Below are 26,297 nucleotides of genomic sequence, written 5' to 3'. Positions count from 1 at the left end.
CTACTAGGTTTCTCAAGATTCAAACCTTCTCAAACAGCCTAATTCATACTCTTCAGAGGGATAATGCCCTTTGCACCGTTCTTCAACAGTCTTTGAGGTACTGTATGTTTGCTCCTGTTTGGTGGGTGTGGCAAAAGTGTCCCACATGAAAAAATACCACAGTTTACTATAGTATCAATTCTGTAGTATTTGTAACGGTCGTCTTTCGGTGAGTTAGTAGACCAAGGCGCAGCGGGTGATGAATACATAATGCTTTATTGCAAGACGAAGAACAGACACGAAATACACTTGACTAATTTACAAAATAACAAAACGAACTAGACAGACCTAAACTACGAACTTACATGAAACAAAGAACACATGAACAGGAACGACCGAACGAACGAGACGAGACGAGACAGTACCGTGTGGTGCAATAAACACAGACACAGCGACAATCACCCACAAACAAACAGTGAGAACAACCTACCTTAATATGACTCTCAATTAGAGGAAAACGCAAAACACCTGCCTCTAATTAAGAGCCATACCAGGCAACCCAAAACCAACATAGAAACAGAAAACATAGACTGCCCACCCAAAACTCACGCCCTGACCATCACACACATACAAAACAACAGGAACGTGACAGTATTGCTAAAAATATATAGTGTTTTTGTGCACATTACTTTAGCATTTGAAGGAATGGTCATGACACACATCAATACCATCATCCCAGACACCCTAGACCCACTCCAAATCACATACCGCCCAAACAGATCCACAGATGACGGAATCTCAGTTGCACTTCACACTGCCCTCTCCCACCTGGACAAGAGGGTAAATAACTATGTGAGAATGCTGTTGATAGACAATAGCTCAGGGTTCAACACCATAGTTCTCTCCAAGCTCATCACCAAGCCCCTGGCCCCTGGAGTTGAACCCATCCCTCTGCAACTGGATCCTGGACTTCCTGACAGGCCGGCCCCAGGTGATGAGGGTAGGCAACAACACCTCCGCCAAGCTGACCCTCAACACGGAGGCCTATCAGGGGCCTGTGCTTAGTCCCTTCCTGTACTCCCTGTTCCCCCACATCAGTAAGACCAAGGAGCTGATCGTAGACATTAGGAGAAAGAGGGGAGAGCATGTCCCCATCCACATCTAATGGGGCTGATGTGTAGTGGGTCGAGAGCTTTAAGTTCCTTGGCGTCCACATCACTAAGGACTTAACATGGTCCACACTTACCCGCACGGTCATGAAGATGGCACGGCAGCGCCTCTTCCCCTCAGGAGGCTGAAAATATTTGGGATGGGCCCTCAGATCCTCAAAAAGTTCTACAGCTGCACAATCGAGAGCATCTTGACAGGCTGCATCACCGCTTGACATGGCAATTGCACCGCCCTTGACCTCAAAGTGCTACAAATTCCCTTCCAACCGGAGGCGTTGTCAGTGGGTCACAGGTCAACAAACATGTAGAGCTGGGTTGCTCTCTTTCAAGTATACTGTGGTATTTACAGTTTACTAACGTATACTGTACATACTTTAGTATTACTATAGTTAAACAACTATAGTATTTACAGTAGTGTTTTTGCAGACTTAACTTCTGCACAAATGCTATAAGAGCAAATTTTCCATAAGCTGTAGGGAACAAAATATACTACTGGTATGGTCTATATTTGGCATGTATGTTTCTCAATCATGGGTGGCATCAATTGGGATATGGGGGAGGGGTATGGTTATAAGCAAATCAAATTAAATATTAGCATATCAATACAGTGTGCAGTATAGTATTCTACAGAATGTTCTACAGTAAGTACCACACATGATCAAGGGATACCACAGTGTGTAGTATAGTATACTACAAAATTCTATAGTATGTACTACGCATGATTCAGGGATACCACAGTGTGTAGTATTGTATACTGCAAAATTATATATTAAGTACTACACATGATTGAGGGATACTACAGTATGTAGTATAGTATGCTACAGTTTACAAAATAATTATACAGTAAGTACTGCACATGATCAAGGGATACCACAGTGCGTAGTATAGTATTCTACAATATATTACAAAATTTTATAGTACGTACTACACATGATCGAGGGATACTACTGTACAGTGTGTAGTATAGTATTCTATACTATACTGGTAAATTATATAGTAAGTACTACACATGAAAAAATCCATGCAACTTACTATATGACTTGTTAAGCAAAGTGTTACTCCTGAACTTATTTTGGCTTTCTATAACAAAGCGGTTCAATACTTATTGACATAAAAACATTTTTTTATTAATTTGAAGAAAATAAATAAAAAACAATTCCAAATCAAATTGTATTTGTCACATGCGCCGAATACAGCAGGTGTAGACCTTACAGTGAAATGTTTACTTACAAGCCCTAACTAACAATGCAGTTTAAAAAAAAACTTTAAAAAAAGCTAATAATAAGAAGAAATATAAGTAACAAATAATTAAAGAGAAGCAGTAAAATAACAATAGCGAGGCTATATAGGGGGGGGGTGGGGGGGGGGGGGGGGACAATGCAAATAGTCTGGGTAGCCATTTAATTAGATGCTCAGGAGTCTTATGACTTGGGGGTAGAAGCTGTTTAGAAGCCTCTTGGACCTAAACTTGGCGCTCCGGTACGGCTTGCCGTGCGGTAGCAGAGAGAACAGTCTATGACTAGGGTGGCTGGAGTCTGACATTTTTTAGGGCCTTCCTCTGACACCGCTTGGTATAGAGGTCCTGGATGGCAGGAAGCTTGGCCCCAGTGATGTACTGGGCCGTACGCACTACCCTCTGTAGTGCCTTGTGGTCAGAGACCGAGCATTTGCCATACCAGGCAATGATGCAACTAGTCAGGATGCTCTCGATGGTGCAGCTGTAGAACTTCTTGAGGATCTGAGGACCCATGCCAAATCTTTTCAGTCTCGAGGGGGAATAGGCTTTGTTGTGCTCACTTCCCGACTGTCTTGGTGTGTTTGGACCATGATAGTTTGTTGGTGCTGTGGACACCAAGGAACTTAAAGCTCTCATCCTGCTCCACTACAGCCCCGTCAATGAGAATGTCAGGTGTGCTCAGTCCTCCTTTTCCTGTAGTCCACAGTCATCTCCTTTGTCTTGATCACGTTGAGGGAGAGGTTGTCCTGGCACCACACAGCCAGGTCTCTGACCTCCTACCTATAGGCTGTCTCATCATTGTCGTGTTGTCGGCAAACTTAATGATGGTGTTGGAGTTGAGTGAACAGGGAGTACAGGAGGGGACTGAGCACGCACCCCTGAGGGGCCCCCATGTTGAGGATCAGCGTGGCAGATGTGTTGTTACCTACCCTTACCACCTGGGGGGCGGCCCATCAGGAAGTCCAGGATCCAGTTGCAGAGGGAGGTGTTTACCTACCATTTCTCTCTTCTTCCTATTCTCTCTCTCACCACTCTCTGGCTAAGACTAGAGGCCTACTTAATTCAAATGCCCTCTTTATGGTGCCCATAAATCAACAATAGCGCCATGGCCTGATACTGCTCTGCTGGACCCTATTCATTCATCACAACCTTTCCCCAGATTATACAGTTAGTGCAGGGGTGTAATAAACACTATTGAACCAAGGCCACCTTGAGCAAACAGTCACTACGCTCACTTTATTTTGTGGATATGTTTGGATTTAACCGATTCATTTTATTTTGTAGGCGACTTTATGGGTGGTGCTACTTTACCAGACTACTGAACATGAACTGGATTGGATGGCCCATGTGTTTAATGGAACATGTGACACAGTGGTACAAGCCACTCGTTAAATTTAAATTTTTGTCACTTTCATCTTGTCTGATCCTGTCAAAAATGCATTCATACATTCTTAACAATCTCCCTTCAGACGAAGGGTACTTGTATTCTCCTGAAGATGTTTACAGAGCACTTACAATCAGGACAACACGCCTAAAAAACATAGCAGTGCAAACCCGGAACTTTTAATAACCCATTCCCCATATATCTTTGTACTCTCTCTCCCTCATGTACTAGCACGTTACAGACCACTAGATGTACCATGAAGTGTAATTAAAATGATACACTTTATTATATCCTGTATCTATATAGTGTAGGCTACTTATATGTCCTTGTTTTTACTGTCTGACGTTGGTTGGCCTGTCTGTAACATTGTTGAATATCATAGCAGGATAAAATAGTAGCCTGCTTTATCAGTCCATTATAGGCTACAATGACAATGGAATCTAGTCCATTGAGATATATAATAACTAGTCAATTCTATTTTCAGTTTCAGTTTATTTCAACAAAATTCGCAGACCATGGACTAGATTCAATCTGTAACCCGGAAGATCCACGTTATATCGCGATTGAAATGTATAGGTAATTTCCGATTGAGCCGACATATGCAGTGTTAACCGTGACTGCAGTCTGACATATGCAGTGTTAACCGTGACTGCAGTCTGACATATGTAGTGTTAACCGTGACTGCAGTCTGACATATGCAGTGTTAACCGTGACTGCAGTCTGACATATGCAGTGTTAACCGTGACTGCAGTCTGACATATGCAGTGTTAACCGTGACTGCAGTCTGACATATGCAGTGTTAACCGTGACTGCAGTCTGACATATGCAGTGTTAACCGTGACTGCAGTCTGTGCGAACACGGGAACATTGCCTTTACATTTTATTCCCGCTAAATGGCGGATCTATAATGCTACGGATTGAATCTAGACCCATGTCTGAGTTACATTTCTACTCCACAAGAAACAATCACTGTACAGAAAATATTCAATAAATTATAGGTATTATATTCTGTGCTGTTGTTCTGATTGCAAAATGTAGAATGGCATGATGTAAAGCCAACTTTCATTACTGTGAAGACTTTTGGTACACCGAATGGATCAAACAAACTGTCAATCACAATGCAAAGTCTGAATACTATGTGTTCTATGTGACATATTTACTCATAACTAAGTGAAAATGGGAAAGATGGGCCTTTTACAATGGGAATCGCTGTCACACAGTGGGCAGAATAAACAAGGAGGTAGGTAGTGCTAAGCAGGACCTAGGTCCTAACAAGAACCTATTGGAGCATGTTTTTGCATATTACTATATTTGGAATGCCTAATTTGATATTCTGAACAAAACGCTGCGAACACTGTACCTCTTTGCCATACGCAAATGTTGCCTTTTCTGTTGTTCTTGCTAAACTTGTAGCGGCACAAGGAGAACAACCTGATATGGTGATTACAGGAAGTCCAGAGGCAAGGTAGAGGGAGCATCTTAATTAGCATGTGGAGGTGGTTGTCACTATCAACTCCATAATAAAACATTTTGGGGTTGGTTGTTAGTCTTGTAAACCTGGCTGCTGTAGCACTGGATGCATTGTGGGAGGCAACCCGTCTGGCTAGGGATACTAGTTGGTTATCCTAATCCAACCCATTATAACCACATTGTTCGGGGACAGTGCCACTGCCAGTATACAATAAATCCCAAGCTCTTTTGTGCTTGTTCCCTCTCTCTCACACAGATTTTTCTGTCACACACAAGCTCACAGAACGGGACCACAAGTGCTGAAGCGCGTGGCTCGTTAAAATCGTCTGTCCTTGGTTGCAACACTCACTACCGAGTTAGAAACTGCCTCTGGAAGCAATGTCAGCACAACAACTGTTTGTCCGGAGCTTCATGAAAAGGGTTTCCATGGCCAAGCAGCCGCACACAAGCCTAAGATCACCATGCGCAATGCCAAGCGTCGGCTGGAGTGGTGTAAAGCTCGCTGCCATTGGACTCTGGAACAGCGGAAAACGCCTTCTCTCACTTCATCATCTGGCAGTCCTACGGACGAATCTGGGTTTGGCAGATGCCAGGAGAATGCTACCTGGCCCAATGCATAGTGCCAACTGTAAAGTTTGGTGGAGGAGGAATAATGGTCTGGGGGTGTGATAAGGGAAATATATGCAGGGTGTTTTTCACGGTTCAGGCTAGGCCCCTTAGTTCCAGTGAAGGGAAATCTTAACGCTGCACAGAGCCCTGACCTCAACCCCATCAAACACCTTTGGAATGAATTGGAACGCCGACCGCGAGCCAGGCCTAATCGCCCAACATCACTGCCCAACCTCACTAGCTCTTGTGGCTGAATGGAAGCAAGTCCCCGCAGCAATGTTCCAACATCTAGTGGAAAGCCTTCCCAGAATAGTGGAGGATGTTATAGCAGCAAAATGGGGGACCAACTCCATAGTAATGCCCATGATTTTGGAATGAGATGTTTTGCGAGCAGGCGTCCACATACTTTTGGTCATGTAGTGTATGTGATTATGTATTATCTGACCATAATCTCTTATTTACTGCACAATCCGAACAAACTTATTCAACAAAGCCAGTCTGTATAATGTGACTTACCGAGAAAAGCATACTATGGAGATTCATGAAGCTCAATGATGAAAACAAACAATGTCATTATTAATGTATGTCATTATCACACACTATTTAGTTCAGTTCTTTGCACCCCATCATTGTGAGGTATTGTTTGTTTTGTGACACACTTCTATTCGGAGCTCTGTTTTTCCCCGCAATTTAATTCTCCTGGGCATGATAGTTTTGGCCTGCCTCACTAATGACACCTTTTACCTATTCCCTGCCTGTAATTTAGCCTATCGGATTTCCTGTTATCAACCTATTGCCTGATCTCCCAGACGACGTTACTAGCCTTTTCCCTGCCTGTACTGTTGCCTTGTTGGACCCCCTGTGTATGACCTTCTGCCTGCCCCTGGACCCAGCTACCTGCCTCCTCCTGTGGTCCTTTACAAATAAACACCTGCTGTGCCCTGAGCTTGAAACCAGCTCTCTGTCTCCCATCATGTTCATTACAGTTTCACATAATTTTTAATTATCCTGTTCATTTGTCCATGCTAATCAAGACAGGATCAGTGAAAATAAAAGTGTTTATTGTGTAGAAAGTGTTTGTTGTGAGCACAAATAAAGCCCTTACTAACACTGAGCCTATTACAAACATCCCAATGTACATACTATTCTATTATATCTGGTGCAAATGAATGAAATTAAAGGTACTGATACATTTTTTCAATAAAGGAACACTCCTTAATTTGCCTTTAAAAAAATACTCTTTATTGTTTTTATGCCTTCTTAACAAACATTAAACTAAATAAATACACTTTCTGAACGGAGTGCTTCATTTAAAGTAATCAGTCTAATGATTGATAGGTAAAACATTTGAGAATTTATCCACACCTTTCTCAAAAGTGGACATGGTGGTGAAACACTATATTTTGGAAGAATATTATCATCCCCTCCCTAAAGGACCTTCATTTCATGAAATGTGACCCAACTTTCATACCAACTCCAATTAATTTTCCCCATCCTGGAATCATTAGAGCAGCAGTTCCAATGTTATCCAGAGCTTGCTTCCATATTGAGGGCTTAGCTTTTTCCTGTTCCTCCTGCTCCATCCTGAGGTCCTTAATCTGTGCCTCCATTTCTTGTGCTTTGCAATGAAACCCTTCCTTGAGGAGGTCTTCCTTCTCCTGAAATGACCAACATTGCTTAGATCACTAAAAGCATTTTACCTCTGTATTGAGCTGTATTCTTGTCCTCTGAATTAGTACGACCAACTACCAATGAAGAATGTCACTTGCAAATGAAAAAAATACTTTGTTACTGTAGTATGCAATATATGTATATTAATGCTATATAACTTTACAATACGGTAAACACAAATCAAGTCTATCAAAAGTACCAAGCAGTTACTACAACAAAAATACTGTATCATAGTTATTAGGCTGTGAGGCTAACAAAATCTTACAAAACTTTGTGAAATAGAAAACAAATTCAAAGTGCAAAAGGTGACTAAAATGCAGACAAACTGTAAACAAAACTGTCAAATAAAGACTATTTTGAGGGGACTATCCCTTAACCCAAAATCAATATACTGCCTGCTGGTCTCCATTATTACAGTTCCTACCTTGAGTTTGGCCTCCAGAACTCTATTGTACTCTACTTTAGCATTTTCCTTGTCAGCCTCCATCTTCTCCAACAGCTGTTTCTTATGCTCTTCATACGTTCTCTTCTGATCGTCCATCAGCAATTCCTGGACTTTGATCTGCTCTTCCATGGTTCGTTTCTCTTGCTCAGACGCCTCCCTTTTCGCTTTCTCCTCTAAAGAGAGAGAGAGCAAAACCAAGAAAATGTATTTCATTTATATATTTATATCATTTTGGGCAACACAATGGGTTACATTTTCCTCATCTGTAATGGTAAATGATTTTAGGAAAACCACAGTACACAACCCTTGTACGTTTAGTAAAGGTAAGGTTGCAAAGATTGCTGTTTGCCACTCGCATTTACTGGATGGATAATTCCAACAAAGGTCCTCACCTTCGGCCCTCAACTCAGCTTCAGTGAGAGATTGGTCTGCTGACAGGATGGCCTGACCAGTGCTTTCCTTGTCATTCAGGTACTTCTTCAGTACCTCTTCAGCCTAGAACCACACACATGTATGTATGCACACACACATGATAAGAGACAATAAGAACAGAACCTCAACCTCCAATACACACGGCACCAGTCTTCCATTTTGACCAATCAGTGAGGTTGTGTTAGATGCAAGTCCAACATACCTTCACTCCTTTGCCTCCTGTTGATCTGTATTCGCTGGTCATCATTTTGAGGTCATCGCAGTAGTGTTTGTATCCTCCAGGGGTCATGTAGGAACCATTCGTAAGTTGGACCTTTAGGGGAGCAAATATGTGTTCGATGATGTGCGTGCATGCCCTCTGGGATTCCTGCGAGTTTTTCTCACAGATTGTCGAATATACTTCTTGAAGTGCTTTCTAAAAGAAACATGGAGTGGTTGGTTAGAGAAAAGAAGTTAGGTCCAAACATGTATTTGAACTCCACTGTGATGTTTATGACATACTTTTGTCTAACAGAATTAAATAATGTAATCATTAATATGATTACATGGGTTGCATTTGGGAGGATGAACGTTTTTATTTTGGAGCGTCTTGGGAAAAAAAGTTCCATGCTCTCAAAACAGTTAACTGAACTTTGAAAACAGTTTGCTCTTTGCAAAATAGCCAAAACATTTTTCTCCCCTCATGCAACACATTTGCGTTTAACGTATATGTAAATTGGATTTTATATCTGTTCCACTCTTAATGGTCATAAATAATTGTTTTGGATCTTAAACCTCCATCACTCGGTCGCATCATGCCATTGTTATGAACATTCTAAAGACGCCGTAGTGACACAGTGACTCCCGAAAGTCGAGTAGTGCTCAGTTATTCTTAAAGGCTTATGATTGTTTCGTCTAAATAACACTATAGTTGCTTGGAAATACATTGACATTGCTAATGTATGCAATAATTAGTAAGAAACAACTTTGTCATCATTATGATGTCATCAAATTTACTTCAGACAGATGGCAATGTTACCATTACCTAGCAAAGTTTGTCAAAAATACCTAGCAATGCTAATGTTAGCATTGCTAATGTTAGCATTGCTAACAGATGCCAAAATGGGACCGATACAATAATGCAATTTCTATCTAAGTCCATGGGCTAACTCCATTTATCCTGAATGAAGTGTATGTTGCGAGTTGAAGACCAATGAAATCATATTCCATCCCTCTCAAAAAGATTGTGTCATCATCAGTTTTCTGGCACCTACTACCATACCCCGTTGAAAGGCACTTCAGTTGAGGAAGACGACTGATTAAATATTGTATTAATCAATGTTTTTTTTATGTTAAAAATAATATTATTAAAATGCCTATCACATTACGCATTCAATTTTTGTAATAACAGGAAACATTTGCAACTTCACGCAGAAGAGATTTCGGCCTAAATGTAAATGTGGCACTGACTCGCCCATGGATTGACCTTGCCACGTGTGACATGAACGCGCACTAACAAGCCTGGCTTGAACAGGCTCGGGTAAGCGGCTGGTGCACAATCAATATCCACCTTCGTAACATGGATGAAGCTTGAGCTGGAATGTGAAGCTAACTGAAGCTAGCTAACTTTAGAAAAGCCTGAGTACATCTAGATAGATTCGTAGTACTCCACTCAGTCCCGAAGAGAACCTTAATGACAATATTGTGATGCAATGTGCAACCCATGAATATAATACTGTATATTCCCATACCATGAGCTCCTTCTGGTACTTCTGGTCTTCATCCTTGAATGAACTATTCATGAAGATGGCCACTGCCTCCCTCTCCATGGAAGCATGAACCATAGACAGCTGCTGCTGGGTGTCAGTGGGAAAGACCACCAGCTTTGCCATGCTCTGCTGGTAGTAGGCCTTGGCCTTTTCAATGGCACTGGAGTTCTCAATCTGGGCCAGCGCCACCACAGCATTGTCCAGGCAGGGTACCTGCCCACTCCGTATCATGTCAACGTACATCTCTGTCAGGTTCCCGAGCACTGCATAGGAAAAATGGGGCTCAGCACATCTGGCAGTAGTATTTGTAGTAGTAGTGATGGTGGTGGATGTAGTAGTTTAAGTAGTGATGGTGGTAGTGTTTGTAGTAGTAATGATGGTAGTAGCAGTAGTAGTAGTGATGTTGGTAATGATTTTAGTGGTAATGATGGTGGTTGTAGTAGTAGTAGTAGATGTTGTTAGTGGAAGTGGTGATGGTGAAAGGTTGTGGTAGTAGTTGTAGTAGTTGTTGTTGTGTTACAATGAGTGTACAAAACATTAAGAACTCCTTCCCAATATTGAGTTGCTCTCAGAACAGCCTCAATTCGTTGGTGCATGGACTCTACAAGGTGTCAAAAGCATTCCACAGGGATACTGGCCCATGTTGACTCCAATGCTTCCCACAGTTGTGTCAAGTTGCATTGATGTCCTTTTGGTGGTGGACCATTCTTGAAACACACGGAAAACTGTTTAGTGTGAAAAACCCTGCAGCATTGTAGTCCTTGACACAAACCGGTGTGCCTGGCACCTACTACCATACCCCGTTGAAAGGCACTTAAATATTTTGTCCTGCCCATTCACCCTCTGAATGGAACATATACACAGTCCATGTCTCAATTACATCAAAACTTAAAAATCCCTGTTTACCTGTTTCCTCCCCATCATCTACACTGATTGCACATAATTTTTCCATCACTGTCTCTTATGCCTGAAATTAACTTCTGGATATCAGGACACCGATTACTCACCTCGTAACGGACGAAGATTTTTTCTTTAACGAGTCGGACGCAAAGGATTTACTTCAGATACCCGACAAGGCCCACATCCCCGTCATTCGCATGAAGAAGAGATGGAAATATCGGGGATGTAGGTCGGGGTGCCTTGTAAGGATCCGATGATGCGTGAGTAATCCCCCTCTATCATCAGTCCTATTAGTCAACGTGCAATCATTGGATAACCAAATGGATGAGCTCTGATCAAGGCTATCCTACCAACGAGACATAAAAAACTATAATATCTTATGTTTCACCGAGTCGTGGCTGAACAACGACATGGATAACATACAGCTGGCGGCATTTTCGGTCCATTGGCAACATAGAACAGCTGCTTCCGGTAAGACAAGGGGTGGCGGTCTGTATCTATTTGTCAATAACAGCTGGTGCACAAAATCTAATATTAAGGACATCTCAGGGTTTTGCTCGCCTGAGGTAGAATATCTCATGATAAGCTGTAGACCACACTATTTACTAAGAGTTTTCATCTATATTTTTTGTAGCTGTCTATTTACCACCACAAACCGATGCTGGCACTAAGACCGCACTCAACAAGCTGTATATTGCCATAAGCAAACAAGAAAATACTCATCCAGAGGCGGTGCTCCTAGTGGCCGTGGACTTTAATGCAGGGAAACTTAAATCCATTTTACCTAATCTCTACCAGCATATTAAATGTGCAACTAGAGGAAAAAAAACTCTAGGCCACCTTCACTCCACACACAGAAATGCGTACAAAGCTCTCCCTCGCCCTCCATTTGGCAAATCTGACCATTACTCTATCCTCCTGATTCCTGCTTACAAGCAAAAACTAAAGCAGGAAGAACCAGTGACTCGCTCAATAAGGAAGTGGTCAGATGACACAGATGCTAAGCTACATGACTGTTTCGCTAGCACAGACTGGAATCAGTTCCGGGATTCTTCCGACGGCATTGAAGAGTACACCACCTCAGTCACTGGCTTCATCAATAAGTGCGTCGATGACGTCGTCCCCACAGAGACCGTACATACATACCCCAACCAGAAGCCATGGATTACAGGCAACATCGAGAGCTAAAGGGTAGAGCTGCCACTTTCAAGGAGCGGGACTCTAACCGGGAGGCTTATAAGAAATCCTGCTATGCCCTCCAACGAACCATCAAACAGGCAAAGCGTCAATACAGAACTAAGATTGAATCGTACTACACCGGCTCCACCGCTCGTCGGATGTGGAAGGGCTTGCAAACTATTACAGACTACAAAGCGAAGCACAACCACGAGCTGCCCAGTGACATGAGCCTACCAGACAAGCTAAATAACTTTTATGCTTGCTTCGAGGCAAGCAACACTGAAACATGCACGAGAGCATCAGCTCTTCCTGACGACTGTGTGATCACGCTCTCCGTAGCCTTTAAACAGGTCAACATTCACAGGGCCGCAGGGCCAGTTGGATTATCAGGACGTGTACTCCGAGCATGTGCTGACCAACTGGCAAGTGTCTTCACTGACATTTTCAACCTGTCCCTGCCCGAGTCTGTAATACCAACATGTTTCAAGCAGAGCACCATAGGCCTTGTGCCCAAGAACACCAAGGTAACCTGCCTAAATGACTACCGACCCGTAGCACTCATGTCTGTAGCCATGAAGTGCTTTGAAAGGCTGGTCATGGCTCACCTCAACACCATTATCCCAGAAACCCTAGACCCACTCCAATTTGCATACCGCCCCAACAGATCCACAGATGATACAATCTCTATTGCACTCCACACTGCCCTTTCCCACCTGGACAAAAGGAACACCTACGTGAGAATACTATTCTTTGACTACAGCTCAGCATTCAACACCATTGTGCCCTCAAAGCTCATCACTAAGCTAAGGACCCTGGGTCTAAATACCTCCCTCTACAACTGGATCCTGGACTTCCTGGCGGGCCGCTCCCAGGTGGTAATGGTAGGTAACAACACATCTGCCACGCTGATCCTCAACACAGGGGCCCCTCAGGGGTGCACGCTCAGTCCCCGCAAGGCACTACAGAGGGTAGTGCGTATGGCCCAATACATCACTGGGGCCAAGCTTCCTGCTATCCAGGACCTGTATACTAGTCGGTGTCAGAGGAAGAAATTGCCAAGGTCTCCAGCCACCCTAGTCATAGACTGTTCTCTCTGCTACCGCACGGCAAGCGGTACCGGAGCACTATATCTAGGTTCAAAAGCCTTCTTAACAGCTTCTTCAAATGGCTACCTGGACTATTTGCATTGTCCCCACGCAACCCCCCATTTTTACACTGCTGCTATTCTCTGTTTATTATCCATATATAGTCACTTTACCTCTACCTACATGTACATATTACCTCTACCTCGACTAACCGGTGCCCCCGCACAATGACTCTGGACCGGTACCCCCCGTATATAGCCTCGCTACTGTTATTTTATTTATTTATTTTTTACTTCAGTTTATTTTTGAAAATACTTTCTTCTTAAAATGGCATTGTTGGTTAAGGGCTTGTAAGTAAGCATTTCACTGTAAGGTCTACACCTGTTGTATTCGGTGCATGTGACAAATAACATTTAATTTTATTTGATTGAAGTGGATTTAACATGTGACATCAATAAGGGATCATAGCTTTCACCTGGATTCAGCTGGCCAGTCTATGTAATGGAAAGAGCAGGTGTTCCTAATGTTTTGTATACTCAGTATATGGTAGTAGAAATAGAGGTTGTAGTAATAAAGAGGTAAAATTAGACATGGTAGTTGTGGTAGCAGCAACACAATTGGAAAAAGTTGTTGTGGTGGAATATTTTAAATTATACCCAATAGACACACACTGTATTTTCTCACACCTATATAATAGTTTAAATACTCACTTTTAGCAGTGACTTTCAGGCCACCTATCATGGTCTTAGTCTTGACTTCTTTAAATATGTGGTCACAGAAGTCTCTGGACTGCATCACAAAGGAGGGTTCCAAGTCAGCATCTGTCAACTCCTCCATGCGTTTCATTTTCTCAGAGTTGGCAGGTCGTTCAAAGACAAAACACCAGCGGGGGGAAAAGAATTTCCGCAGACAATCACGAGGCAGGTTGTATTTAACAATCTTCTTGCTAGTACCTTCGAAAAAATGACATAAATGAACAGATAGAACAAATTACAAGACAGCAATCCATGTTGTTGTTTTGTTTACCTGGCCACTGTCTCCAAATGCTAATTGTCCAAATCATCTTAAAGTAACTTAATTGAGCTACACAATCAATTGAAGACACTTTAGGATGATTTGGACATGAAATGTAAAAAATGCTAATATATGGACCATTGATATTAACAAATTAGCATTTGGAAACAGTGGCCAGGTAAACAAAACCAAAGCATGGATTGCTGTCTAACTTTGGCAACTAAAATGTAATTTGGTAATTTGGATGAACTGTCCTTTTAAGTAGAACTTTAAGTACCATATATTCAGTATCATTAATCCATCTGTAGTATTCTCACCTGGTTTCAGTTTAAGAGCATTATCCAGGTACTGATGTGCTGTGATGGGTTTTCCATCAAGCTTTAAATCTAGTCCGAAATCTCTGACCGTCCACACAAAAGACGGAAAGAAACGGATATAGTCTGCAGATTCATCAACGTCTCCCTCAACCGACTTCACCTTAATGAGGTCTGTCAGTTCTGTCACATAGCTTTAGGGGGCGGTGTTGAGGACAATAACCCAGACATATCCACACCATAGACTTAGTTAGATGACACATCTTTGTTTCTGTCCAATCATGGCATCTGTGAGAGCATGGGCAGCGCCATTGAAGCCATCTCCATTTTGAAGTAGTACATTTCCCACTACCACTTTCCCACTACTACTTCTATGAGTTGGTAAACAAATTGAAAGGGTACATACTGCCACCTAGAGTGTTGTTTGAATAGGTATAAAGCCAAGGTTGGCGAGTTACTGTCACCTGCAGTTATGGACTGTTTGCTCATGAGTATAATTAATTGGCTGACCCCTCCTGATGACCTGGATGGAATTGTGTGGTCCTATCTTAACCCATAGGAAGTCATACCCAGTTGACTACTTTAAAATGGTGGAAGTCCTCAATGGCAATGTCCATGCAAAAACTGGTTATGTAGTGATCTCTATCTCTCTATGATCCCCACACTGAGGCTGTGACCAAATTCTACAGGGTACTGCTATTTAGAACCTTATTTGGTAACACTTCACATTAAGTTGCCCTTATTACTATGTAACTAACACATTAATAACATGGTAGTTAAATAGGCTTTGACCATGTAATTACATGGTAATAGGTGTGTTGTGGAATTAATTATAACAATTGAAGCAAGGAATGTGTAATTACACTATTCCACCTGTGTAATTACTGTGTTCCACATGTGTTATTACACATTTTCTTGTTCCACTATGTAACTAATGTTTTGTAATTACACATTTGAAATTCACCTGTAAATTACCATGTTAATGACTTAAACCAAAATATTCAATATAGACAAGAAAAATACAATAATTTGTGTGTTATTAGTTTAAGCACACTGTGTCTATTGTCGTGACTTAGATGAAGATCAGATCAAATTTTTTGACCAATTTATGCAGAAATGCAGGTAATTCCAAAGTGTTCACCGTATTTACATTTTTCCATTAGGGAACGCCTTCTCTGTGAAGTGCACGTCTGCAATAACTGAATTCGCCCTTTTACTTCTAAACAACGCAAATTGAAAAAACTTGACAAAAGGGTAAATTCCACAAAAATTAGTACACTCTATTCATAACAGATTATAACTTTGGAAACAGAAAACTGTATAGAGGTTTGGGCTGTCCCCGACCCCAAAAATATCTTGGTCGACCGAGAGTCGCCTGTTCTTTCAACCAATCGATTGTTTGACATTTTTAAATATATATATTTTTCCATATATAGACACATTCTATGTGGTTTAATCAAATCAACTATATGTACTGAGCTTGTCTAAAGCTTTAAGAGCTCTGTTTGATGAAATCATTAAGACACACAAATGACTAGAGGGAGTCTGACCGCAATTGATATGATTGTGCCGGGCCGGGCTCAGACTTGCTGCGCTGTGCAAAAAAAAGTCAGTAAAATTATAATAAATTGTGCGTGTAGTTTTAGTCAGAATTAGGGTAAAACAATAGTCTGTGTTTAAGATACTATAAAGACATATTGTACAGATATATCACGCCCTGGCCTTAGTATTCTTTGTTTTCTTTATTATTTTAGTTAGGTCAGGGTGTGACATGGGGAATGTTTGTGTTTTATCGGTTTTGGGTGGTTATATGGTAAAGGGGGTGTTGGGTGTAGTGTATGGGTTTGTGTTGCGTGTATGTGTCTAGCTGTGTCTATGTTGGGTGTAGTTGTCTAGGAGAGTCTATGGTTGCCTGAATGGGTTCCCAATTAGAGACAGCTGATTTCTGTTGTCTCTGATTGGGAGCCATATTTAAGGTAACCATAGGCTTTCGTTTGATGTGGGTAATTGTCTATGTCTGAACGTTTGTAGCCTGTGTATGTGCACAACGTTTATTAGCTTCACGGTCGTTTTATTGTTTTGTTAGTGTGTAAGTGTTTTTGTTTCGTTTTGCCTTCGTCATCAATAAAAGGAAGATGGCTTATTTTCCAAATGCTGCGTTTTGGTCCGTCAATCCCCCACACGATCGTGACAAGATATGTCTGAGCAAAATTTGGTGCCGACCTTGGCTAGGGGCCACAGAGATTTGGGAGAGGGCAGGGAGTACTTCTCACGGCCTCCCTAATCTTGGGCGAGGGCAGGGAGTACTTCTCACGGTCTCCATAATCTTGGGAGAGGACAGGGAGTACTTCTCACGGTCTCCATAATCTTGGGCGAGGACAGGGAGTACTTCTCACGGTCTCCATAATCTTTGTCGGCTGAGTAGTGATACAGTATGTGCGTAGGATACCTACTGTTTGTGTGTGAATGTAAGTGCGTAAGGAGCCAGTATAAAATGTATGATTTTGTACAACGGACTAGCGCTCTCGTGAATAAACATGTTGACTATCATAGCTGGGCCTCCGTCTGTTTCAGTCAACCAGAATCTTACAAATCCTGAGTAGTTTAATTGAAGTGGTTTATGAACATTGAGAACATAATTCTCGTAACACCGTGTTGCTGAAGCTGCAACATAATTAGACATTTCTGACTGAAATGTTTTGTTACCGAAATCCCTCAATTGTTTCAGAAAAGTATTCCCTATTTCCTCAAACCTTGCTCTCTTTGTGACATATCACATCATAGCATATCATAGTCATATGACTAAATTGGTTATAACAAACTCTGAACATGATAACACACTTGACAGCAAAAAGGATGCAGAGGATGTGACAAATAAACTCTAAATGGGGGAATGTTCACTGGTTGCTCAGGAGGTAAAGGGGAAGTCAGATGTGTGGAATAAATTTGACTAGTTGTGGAAAATACTGGAGATCAAGATAAATAAGGAAAGGAGCAAGCCCTGCGTAGATATTATGTGTGCGAAACAGGTGCTGTTAGATTACAATAGAATTTTTCCTGACCGTTTAGAACAATGTAAACAACACTAAATTGGTGGCAGGTAGCCTAGTGGTTGGAGCATAGGGCCAGTGACCGAAAGGTTGCTAGATCGAATCCCCGAGCTGTCGTTCTGCCTCTGATCAAGGCAGTCATTGTAAATAAGAATTTGTTCTTAACTGACTTGCCTAGTTAAATAAAATAAATGAATTAAAAGCCTACCAGTCTGTTGGCACGTTTATTTTATTTTTTGTAAAACCTTTATTATAGCAAAGACTAAAAACAGTTGTATGCATTCGTGAATGCAATTGCCGAAATGGAACGGTTTATTTATTGTTTACGCTAATTATTCAAAGGTCGCTTTGTTATTTAATTTTAAGCTAAAATGCTTGATTGTGTTTCAAAGCATGAATGACTCGTATGCTGTGTGATGATATGAACTAATTAATTACTGATTGATACAGTAGCCTATATACAGTTGAAGTTGGAAGTTTACATACACTTAGGTTGGAGTCATTAACCTCTCTTGGGTAGGGGGTAGTATTTAGAATTTTGGATGAATGAGGTGCCCAATGTAAACTGCCTGTTACTCAGGCCCAGAAGCTAGGATATGCATATGCACTACCATGCATATCCTATGGCAGAATTGGATAGAAAACACTCTAAAGTTTCCAAAAAATAACGTCTGTGAATATAACAGAACTGATATGGCAGGCGAAAACCTGAAGAAAATCCATCCAGGAAGTGGGATATTTTTGCTATGGGTACTTTTCTATTGAATGCCTAAACAGTATCTGTTGGGTTAGGGCCCAGATTGCAGTTCCTATGGCTTCCACTAGATGTTAACAGTCTTTAGACATGGTTTCAGGTTTGTATTCTGAAAAACAAGGAAGAATGAGACCATTTTCTATGTGGCATGCAGAATGAACCAGAGCTGTTTTGTGCGCATGACCGATTGCTCGCCGTTCGTTGTTTTTCCTTTCTATTGAAGACGCTATTGTCCGGTTGAAATATGATCAATTATTTAGACAATAGACAACCTGAGGATTAATTATAAACATCGTTTGACATGTTTCAACGAACTTAACCGGTACTATTAGGATGTATTCGTCTGCATGTCGTGACCGCCTTTGAGCCAATGGATTACTGAACAAAATGCGCCAACAAAACTGAGTCTTTGGGACATAAAGAGGGACTTTATCGAACAAAACAAACATTTATTGTGTAACAGGAACTCTTGAGAGTGTAAACATATGAAGATCATCAAAGGTAAATTATTAATTTTATAGCTATTTCTGACTTTTGTAATTCCTTTACTTGGTTGTAAAATGTTTGTATGCTTTTGTAAGCGGGACGCTTACAAAAGCACAGCGGCTGGATAAACAAGAGGTTAATCTTTAAACCGATGTATAACACTTCTATTTTTAGAAGTGCGGCTGGATAAACAAGAGGTTAATCTTTAAACCGATGTATAACACTTCTATTTTTATGAATGTTTAATTTGACTATTTCTGCATTTTGAATTTGTCGCTCTGCAATTTCACCGGATGCTGCCCATAAGAAGTTAAAACTCGGTTTTCAACCACTCCACAAATTTCTTGTTAACAAACTATAGTTTTGGCAAGTCGATGAGGACATCTACTTTGAGCATGACAAGTAATTTTTCCAACAATTGTTTACAGACTGAAAATTTCACTGTATCACAATTCCAGTGGGTCAGACGTTTACATACACTAAGTTGACTGTGCCTTTAAACGGAATTAAAAAATTCCAGAAAATGATGTCATGGCTTTAGAAGCTTCTGATAGGCTAATTGACATCATTTGAGTCAATTGGAGGTGTACCTGTGGATGTATTTCAAGGCCTACCTTCAAACTCAGTGCCGCTTTGCTTGACATCATGGGAAAATCAAAAGAAATCAGCCAAGACCTCAGATTTTTTTTGTTAGACCTCCACAAGTCTGGTTCATCATTGGGAGCAATTTCCAAAAGCCTGAAGGTACCACGTTCATCTGTACAAACAATAGTACGCAAGTATTAACACCATTGGACCACGGAGCCATCATACTGCTCAGGAAGGAGACACGTTCTGTCTCCTAGAGATGAACGTACTTTGGTGCGAAAAGTTCAAATCAATCCCAGAACAACAGCAAAGAACCTTGTGAAGATGCTGGAGGAAACAGGTACAAAAGTATCTATATCCACAGTAAAATAAGTCCTATATCGACATAACCTGAAAGGCCGCTCATAAAGGAAGAAGCCACTGCTCCAAAACCGCCATAAAAAAAGTCGGACTACGGTTTGCAATTGCACATGGGGACAAAGATCGTACAGAAATAGAACTGTTTGGCCATAATGACCATCGTTATGTTTGGAGGGAAAAAAAGGGAGGCTTGCAAGCCGAAGAACACCATCCCAACCGTGAAGCACGAGGGTGGCAGCATCATGTTGTGGGGGTGCTTTGCTGCAGGAGGGACTGGTGCACAAAATAGATGCTATCATGAGGATGGAAAAAAGTCAAGGTATTGGAGTGGCCATTACAAAGCCTTGACTTCAATCCCATAGAAAATGTGTGGGCAGAAGTGAAAAAGCGTGTGCGAGCAAGGAGGCCTACAAACCTGACTCAGTTACTCCAGCTCTGTCAGGAGGAATGGGCCAAGATTCACCCAACTTATTGATGGAAGCTTGTGGAAGGCTACCCGAAACGTTTGACCCAAGTTAAACAATTTAAAGGCAATGCTACCAAATACACTCAATTCGTATGTAAACTTCTGAATCACTGGGAATGTGATGAAAGAAATAAAAGCTGAAATAAATCATTCTCTTGTCATACAGTGAGTGTAGCTGGTGTATGGAAGTCAGGCGCAGGAGAGCAGAGATGAGTGGACAAAGCACTTTACCGAGGCAATATTTAGAACAGAACGCAACCGCGTCACAAAAAAACAAATGCCCAAAGAACAAGTGAGGCAGCACTTGGCTAGAAGACCGGTGGCTAGAAGACCGGTGACGTCGACCACCGAATGCCGCCCGAACAAGGAGAAGGAACGACTTCTGTGGAAGTCGTGACATCTCTCTACTATTATTCTGACATTTCACATTCTTAAAATAAAGTGGTGATCCTAACTGACCTAAGACAGGGAATTTTTACTAGGATTAAATGTCAGGAATTGTGAAAAACTGAGTTTAAAAGTAATTGGCTACTTATTATTATAATGATGATCATAACAATAATAGTAGTAATAATAACAATAAGAAAGAGATCAAGAAAAAGGAGGGTTATTTTTCTGACAATTTGGAACAGTAAATTGGAACACTAAATAAATAATAAGTAATACCAAAGAGGCTGTTCTAACAAAAAAAATAAGTGCATCCCTTGTATTACAGCATAGCAAATATTAAAAACAGTCAAATCTGTGAAATTGTTTATCCGACATGTTGTGGTTGTGTGAGGATTGGAGCTCACTGAATTAGTAGGCTATTAAACAAACACTCAAACAGGAAACACAAGAAGGATCTGTCTTATTTCTGTAGATATACTGTATATGTCTACATTTAAAAGTTAGGCTATTGATTATAGACCAAATTAAGTTGGGGTTTCCTCTCTCCTCACTTTTCTTAGACAATTAAGGCAAGGGCTGTTTTCTCGTCTTCTGACTGCGCTTCTGCCTCCGCCACATTGTTCTCAACACCAATCTGCTTGTTAACGTTGCTATTATGCACATAGCAAGATAGTCTAGGAAAAGGCACCAATTTAACAGCGCACTGATGTTTCAGAACCGCAGACAGCGGCCACTATCAAACGCAGGAGAAAGTGCATTTGTTATAAAATAATGCTGTTTTTATTAATATTGCACCATTGTCCTTAACCATATATATTTTCAGTAGCACATGCCTTAGAGTGATGGACTGTACCATCCCCACATCCTCCACAATGGATTAGTCCACTCAGACTGGCGCGAATCAGATAGCTATCTTATACACCAAGATTTATGATTATTTTTTGCTACTGCTCGACTAAAGAAATATCGGTCGACCAACAGCCTATCGACCAAACAATAGAACAGTCGACTAAATGGGGTCAGCACTAATAGAGATCAAATGTTTCATTGATAAGAACATTTGCAGAATGTCAGCCAAAATCCATCTCGCTCCATCTTCACCCACTACCGAGCTTCCTCTCACCACTATATTTGGTAGTGAGTGGAAACACCAAGCGGATGCTTCACATTTATACATCCGGTGAAATATCTGTCTCATTGTTCTATCTGTGGCTTAGCTAGCCAACGTCGCCATGACATCGCCTACAAGGGTGATCAGGGATTTCTACTGGAGAAGCAGTTTCTGCATATCTTCATTCATACTGTACTGTCTTTGGAAATAGCATGTGGCTTCCATTTTGGCTGCAAAGGAGAGTGTGAGATGTCAGTGTGATGTCACTTCCTGGTGACAGCCCAGCAGTCTTCTGGCTTCTTATTTTGAATGTGCAAACGTACGATGTCAGTCACTAAATCGCAAACAAAACTGTTTCATGAGTTATGTAGCCCTATATTGGATCACTCCAATACGGCTCTGCTGTCTCCCCACTCGGTTTGGCTTGTGCCATCTCGTTTGGGTTTGGTCCTTGTTTATATTACTTGTGACAGAGTGTACCAACCTGGCCGATACTTGGTTTGGTCGAGCAGTATTGGCGGCGCTGAGGGTTTGTCTTAGTTGTCTGTGTGACTTGTCTGTCCACCAACCCTCCCGGTTTTAGCCTTCGGATCCGGGGACCGAGCCTACCCTGCAAGATCGGGAGACTGTGTATGTTTCGCTCCGGCGGACTTGCAGTTCTCCCCTGAGAGTAAGCTAGGTGTCGTGAGGCGCATCACGTTTTCATCTCTCACAGGATGCAGCCATCTTGCCTAGACTCTTGTGTGTTCCACGGTGAATGAGCTATGCAAAGTAGCTAGCTTAACGAGAGGTGACCATTGCAGGACGAAGCACAGTTATAAACACACTTTTCCTTATGTCCTGCCAATCTGAACCCCCACGTATAAAGCAAGAAATAAGATATAAACGTGTGTGAGGTAGAATGCCTTGCCCCTTCGTGGTCAAGCAGTTCACACTCCACGTCTCCTCCTTCAGATAATGTATGAGACTAAGGCTGATACTGTATGTCCCATTCTATACTATCATACAGTATTGCACACTATATACCATAGACACAGTAATCTTACACTGTTGGTCTGAGTTTATGCTAGCCTCACCATAGTGAGATTACACTGGTGTTGTTTTTTCAGAGCTGAGTTGCCATAGTTCTGTCACTATTTTACAGTACAGACAGTAACTGTCATGTGAGTTTCCATGGAAACTCACATCTTAGCTCTATTACACTGAGGGTTTCAGTGTGTAGTTGGGTTTACTGTAGTTCTGTTGCACTACTTTACAGTACAGACAGTAACTATCCCTTAATTGGAAACTGACAGCTCTATTACATTACTGTTTTTTGTTCTTCACACAGTGTGTAGCTGGGTTTACTATAGTTTCTGTTGCTCTACTTACGGTAGGCTACGTACAAACAGTAACTATGTTAGTTTCCAGTTACTATCCTAGTTTTCCCTTGGAAACTCACTCTTCAGCTCTATTGAACTGCTGTTTTCACACAGTGTGTAGCTGGGTTTACAATAGTTGTTTGTTGTACTATTTTACTGTAAAACAGTAACTATCTTAGTTTCCCTTGGAAACTCACATCTCAACTCTATTACACTGAGGGTTTCAGTGTGTAGCTGTGTTTACTATAGTTCTGTTGTACTACTTTACAGTACAGACAATAACTATCCTAGTTTCCAGTAACTATCCTGGTTTTCCTTGGAAACATACTTTTCAGCTATATTACACTGCGGTATTGCACAGTGTGTAGCTGGGTTTACTATAGTTTTTCTGTTACACTACTTTACATTACAGACAGTATTCATTTCACTTTATATTAAAGCTGCACTATGTAACTTAGTGGGTGACCCAAAGTTTCGTTTTTGCGACTTTTACTTTCGGTTTTATACACCAGCTTCAAAAACAAGATTATTTGTTCGTGAAAAGATATTTCACACCGGTTTAGATGATTGTCTATACTATACATTGCTTGTGTTGTCACAAACTGAAATTCGTCAATCTCTCCATTTGCACCTTCAAGTTTCTTGCTCCTGGATAAGTACATTGTAAATACATGTATATCCCTTGTAACAACATTTTAATTAGAGAGTTGGTTGATAAAGATTGTTACATAGGAGAACATTTACGTACATTGAACTTACTGTCTCAATTTCTCCTGGTTAGTCTATAGTCTGTAAAGATGGTTACATTGTAACTACATACATGTAGTAATTATAAAAGTTATGACCGACTGGGTTTCACTGTACTATAAGTTGCTTGCTCCTTGGTAGATACATGATAATTACAAGTATATCCTATGTAACTACATTGTTCTTACATTACACTTGATTTGGTCTAGCCTTTGAGCCAGGTCATAACACTGAAATAAACTAATTGAAGATGACCGGTAGTTAATAACAGGGAGTGCATTGTTACAATTGTTGTTACCAGGTCCTAGCCTATTTATTAACCCTGTTATTACATGCAGATTCAGTGGTAGTGGCACCTTGTAGTTACATGTAACTAGGTCACATTTTGGTTTGAGTTATTAACATGGTAATTCACAGATGACTTTCAAATGTGTAATTACAAAACATTAGTTACATAGTGGATCAAGAGAATGTGTAATAACATCAGTAGTTACATATGTGGAATAAGCTTCCAATTGTGTAATAACTGATTCCGCAACAACCTTTTTACAGTACCATGTAATTACATGGTAAAAACGTATGTAACTACCATGTTGTTAACAGTTATCACCGTGTCAGCTACATAGTAATAGGGGCAACTTGTGTGTTACCCATTATTTCTTTTGTAGAAATGTATGCAGTGAGCTACAAAGATAAACATATTTGTTGTCTACATTGGGTGAGATTGTATTGAATAGTATAACACCACCGGTTGCAAAGGGCATAATATCTAGTTTGAGGGTGTGGCCTGTAACCCTTTCAGCTTTCTGCAAAGTCAAGTCTCCAAAGCTAAGTCTCCCAAACCTTACCACAGCTACTGCTATTTTTCATTACAGTGGCAGAAAAACAATAGCCTGGTTCCAGATCTGTTTCTGCTTTTTTGCCAACTCCTAACCCCATTGTTATGCATGACAGCACAAACCGATCTGGGACCAGGCTAGAAAACGACCCTTTGCTCTGGGCACTATCTCCCCTTCCCCATCTCTGCTGAAGGATACTGCAGTTTCTCCAGGGCGTAGTTGTCGATGGTGCCCATGCTGTTGTACACCAGGGCGCTGCTCAGAAGAACAGCCAGGGAAAAGATCCAGTTGTCATTACTATCATCACCCTGTCAACACAGAAAGATGAGTTAGGTGTTACTGGAGTGATGAGTGAAATAAAGTGAGGGAGTAGTTCAAAGTTCAAGGAGAAATTTGTATAATTTCTAAAATGTGCCTTTACTCTGCTGTATATGTACTGTATGCATTTTCATTGCATACAATATTTTGACAATGAAGAGCCTCTAATTATTACAGTAGTAGCCTTGCATGTAAATGTGTTAAATGTATAACCTTGATCTCCCACCTTCTCCACATCCCCCAGCCCCTCTGTATCCAGCAGCACCAAGGTGTGGTCTGATTTTATTGGGTGGGGCACACACCACATCCAGATGCCCTTAGTCTGGGACTGAATTGTGGCTCCAAGGGCAAAACCTTGAGGAATGAGGATAATAGAAAAACATTTTTAGTACATTTACCTTTGGGCTAGAGGCAGCTGAATGAAGTGTAATAGTGTCACTTTTTTTTGTATAGCGCTATCAATTTATAGGCAAAAAGCAAAGCTCTTTAAGTGCAGAAAATAAGTGCAAAAAGATCATTACAAATGTCATGTGCTGAACACAAAAAAAGACCAGTACAAGACATGCAGACAACCGACATGGGCAACCAGGTCCTCCCCACAAACATAATTCTCCTGCCCCAATACATGGACTTATTCAAAATGTCTTTTCAGTGTTGACATAGATTTATCAGACCAGGCCCACCTCAACTCAGCCCAGCTCTACACAGCACCGACCACTAAACCCTAGGGTCTGGCAAAACAATGTTGAGGGTAGTGCACCACATGATGCAGTCCACACCCATGTATCATTCACATCATGAGCCTACACATGCTGAGAGTTTGGAACTTAGCCAGCCACACTGTCCTCCAAACCATGTTGTGGAAAATATTGAATCAAATACTTCAGATACCGGAGCTTGTGAATTCAAATATACTTTATTACAGAGAGCAACACAGCTGAGCAATTCCATGGAAGAACTGACTCTTCATTCTTAGTGCTTGGCTTTTATACAGCCTTACCCTTACATAACATCGTCACTCCACTTTACGAATCATGTTGTCTTACTTAGTTTCCATTCTCTTATTGGCTCAGACATTGGGGCATAGATTCTATTGGTGGCGTGACATGCATACTCCTACTTGTGCCTATCACTAATGAGCTAATGTTCCTGTCCAAAGGTCTTCACAAGTTCAGGCCAATGTTGTCTATG

At 41.2% G+C, this 26,297-nt stretch overlaps 1 protein-coding gene across 1 annotated transcript; it reads right to left on the bottom strand.

Annotated features, from left to right (window-relative positions):
* Positions 1-6,892: 6,892 nt before the first annotated feature.
* LOC129817322 (guanylate-binding protein 1-like) lies at positions 6,893-25,457 on the bottom strand. The gene is made up of 9 exons (XM_055872435.1): positions 25,333-25,457; positions 24,987-25,096; positions 14,640-14,830; positions 14,019-14,261; positions 10,127-10,407; positions 8,599-8,811; positions 8,357-8,459; positions 7,944-8,137; positions 6,893-7,506 (listed from the first exon to the last, which is right to left on the bottom strand). Exons 1-9 carry the CDS (start codon positions 25,411-25,413, stop codon positions 7,288-7,290), a joined length of 1,635 nt encoding a protein of 544 aa, XP_055728410.1. The 5' UTR covers positions 25,414-25,457; the 3' UTR covers positions 6,893-7,287.
* Between the last annotated feature and the right edge of the window lie 840 nt (positions 25,458-26,297).

The sequence above is a fragment of the Salvelinus fontinalis genome, chromosome 20 (assembly GCF_029448725.1).
Source record: "Salvelinus fontinalis isolate EN_2023a chromosome 20, ASM2944872v1, whole genome shotgun sequence".
Lineage (NCBI taxonomy): Eukaryota > Metazoa > Chordata > Actinopteri > Salmoniformes > Salmonidae > Salvelinus > Salvelinus fontinalis.
Note: the sequence above shows the minus strand (reverse complement) of the source record. Positions and strands in the feature narration are given on the sequence as shown.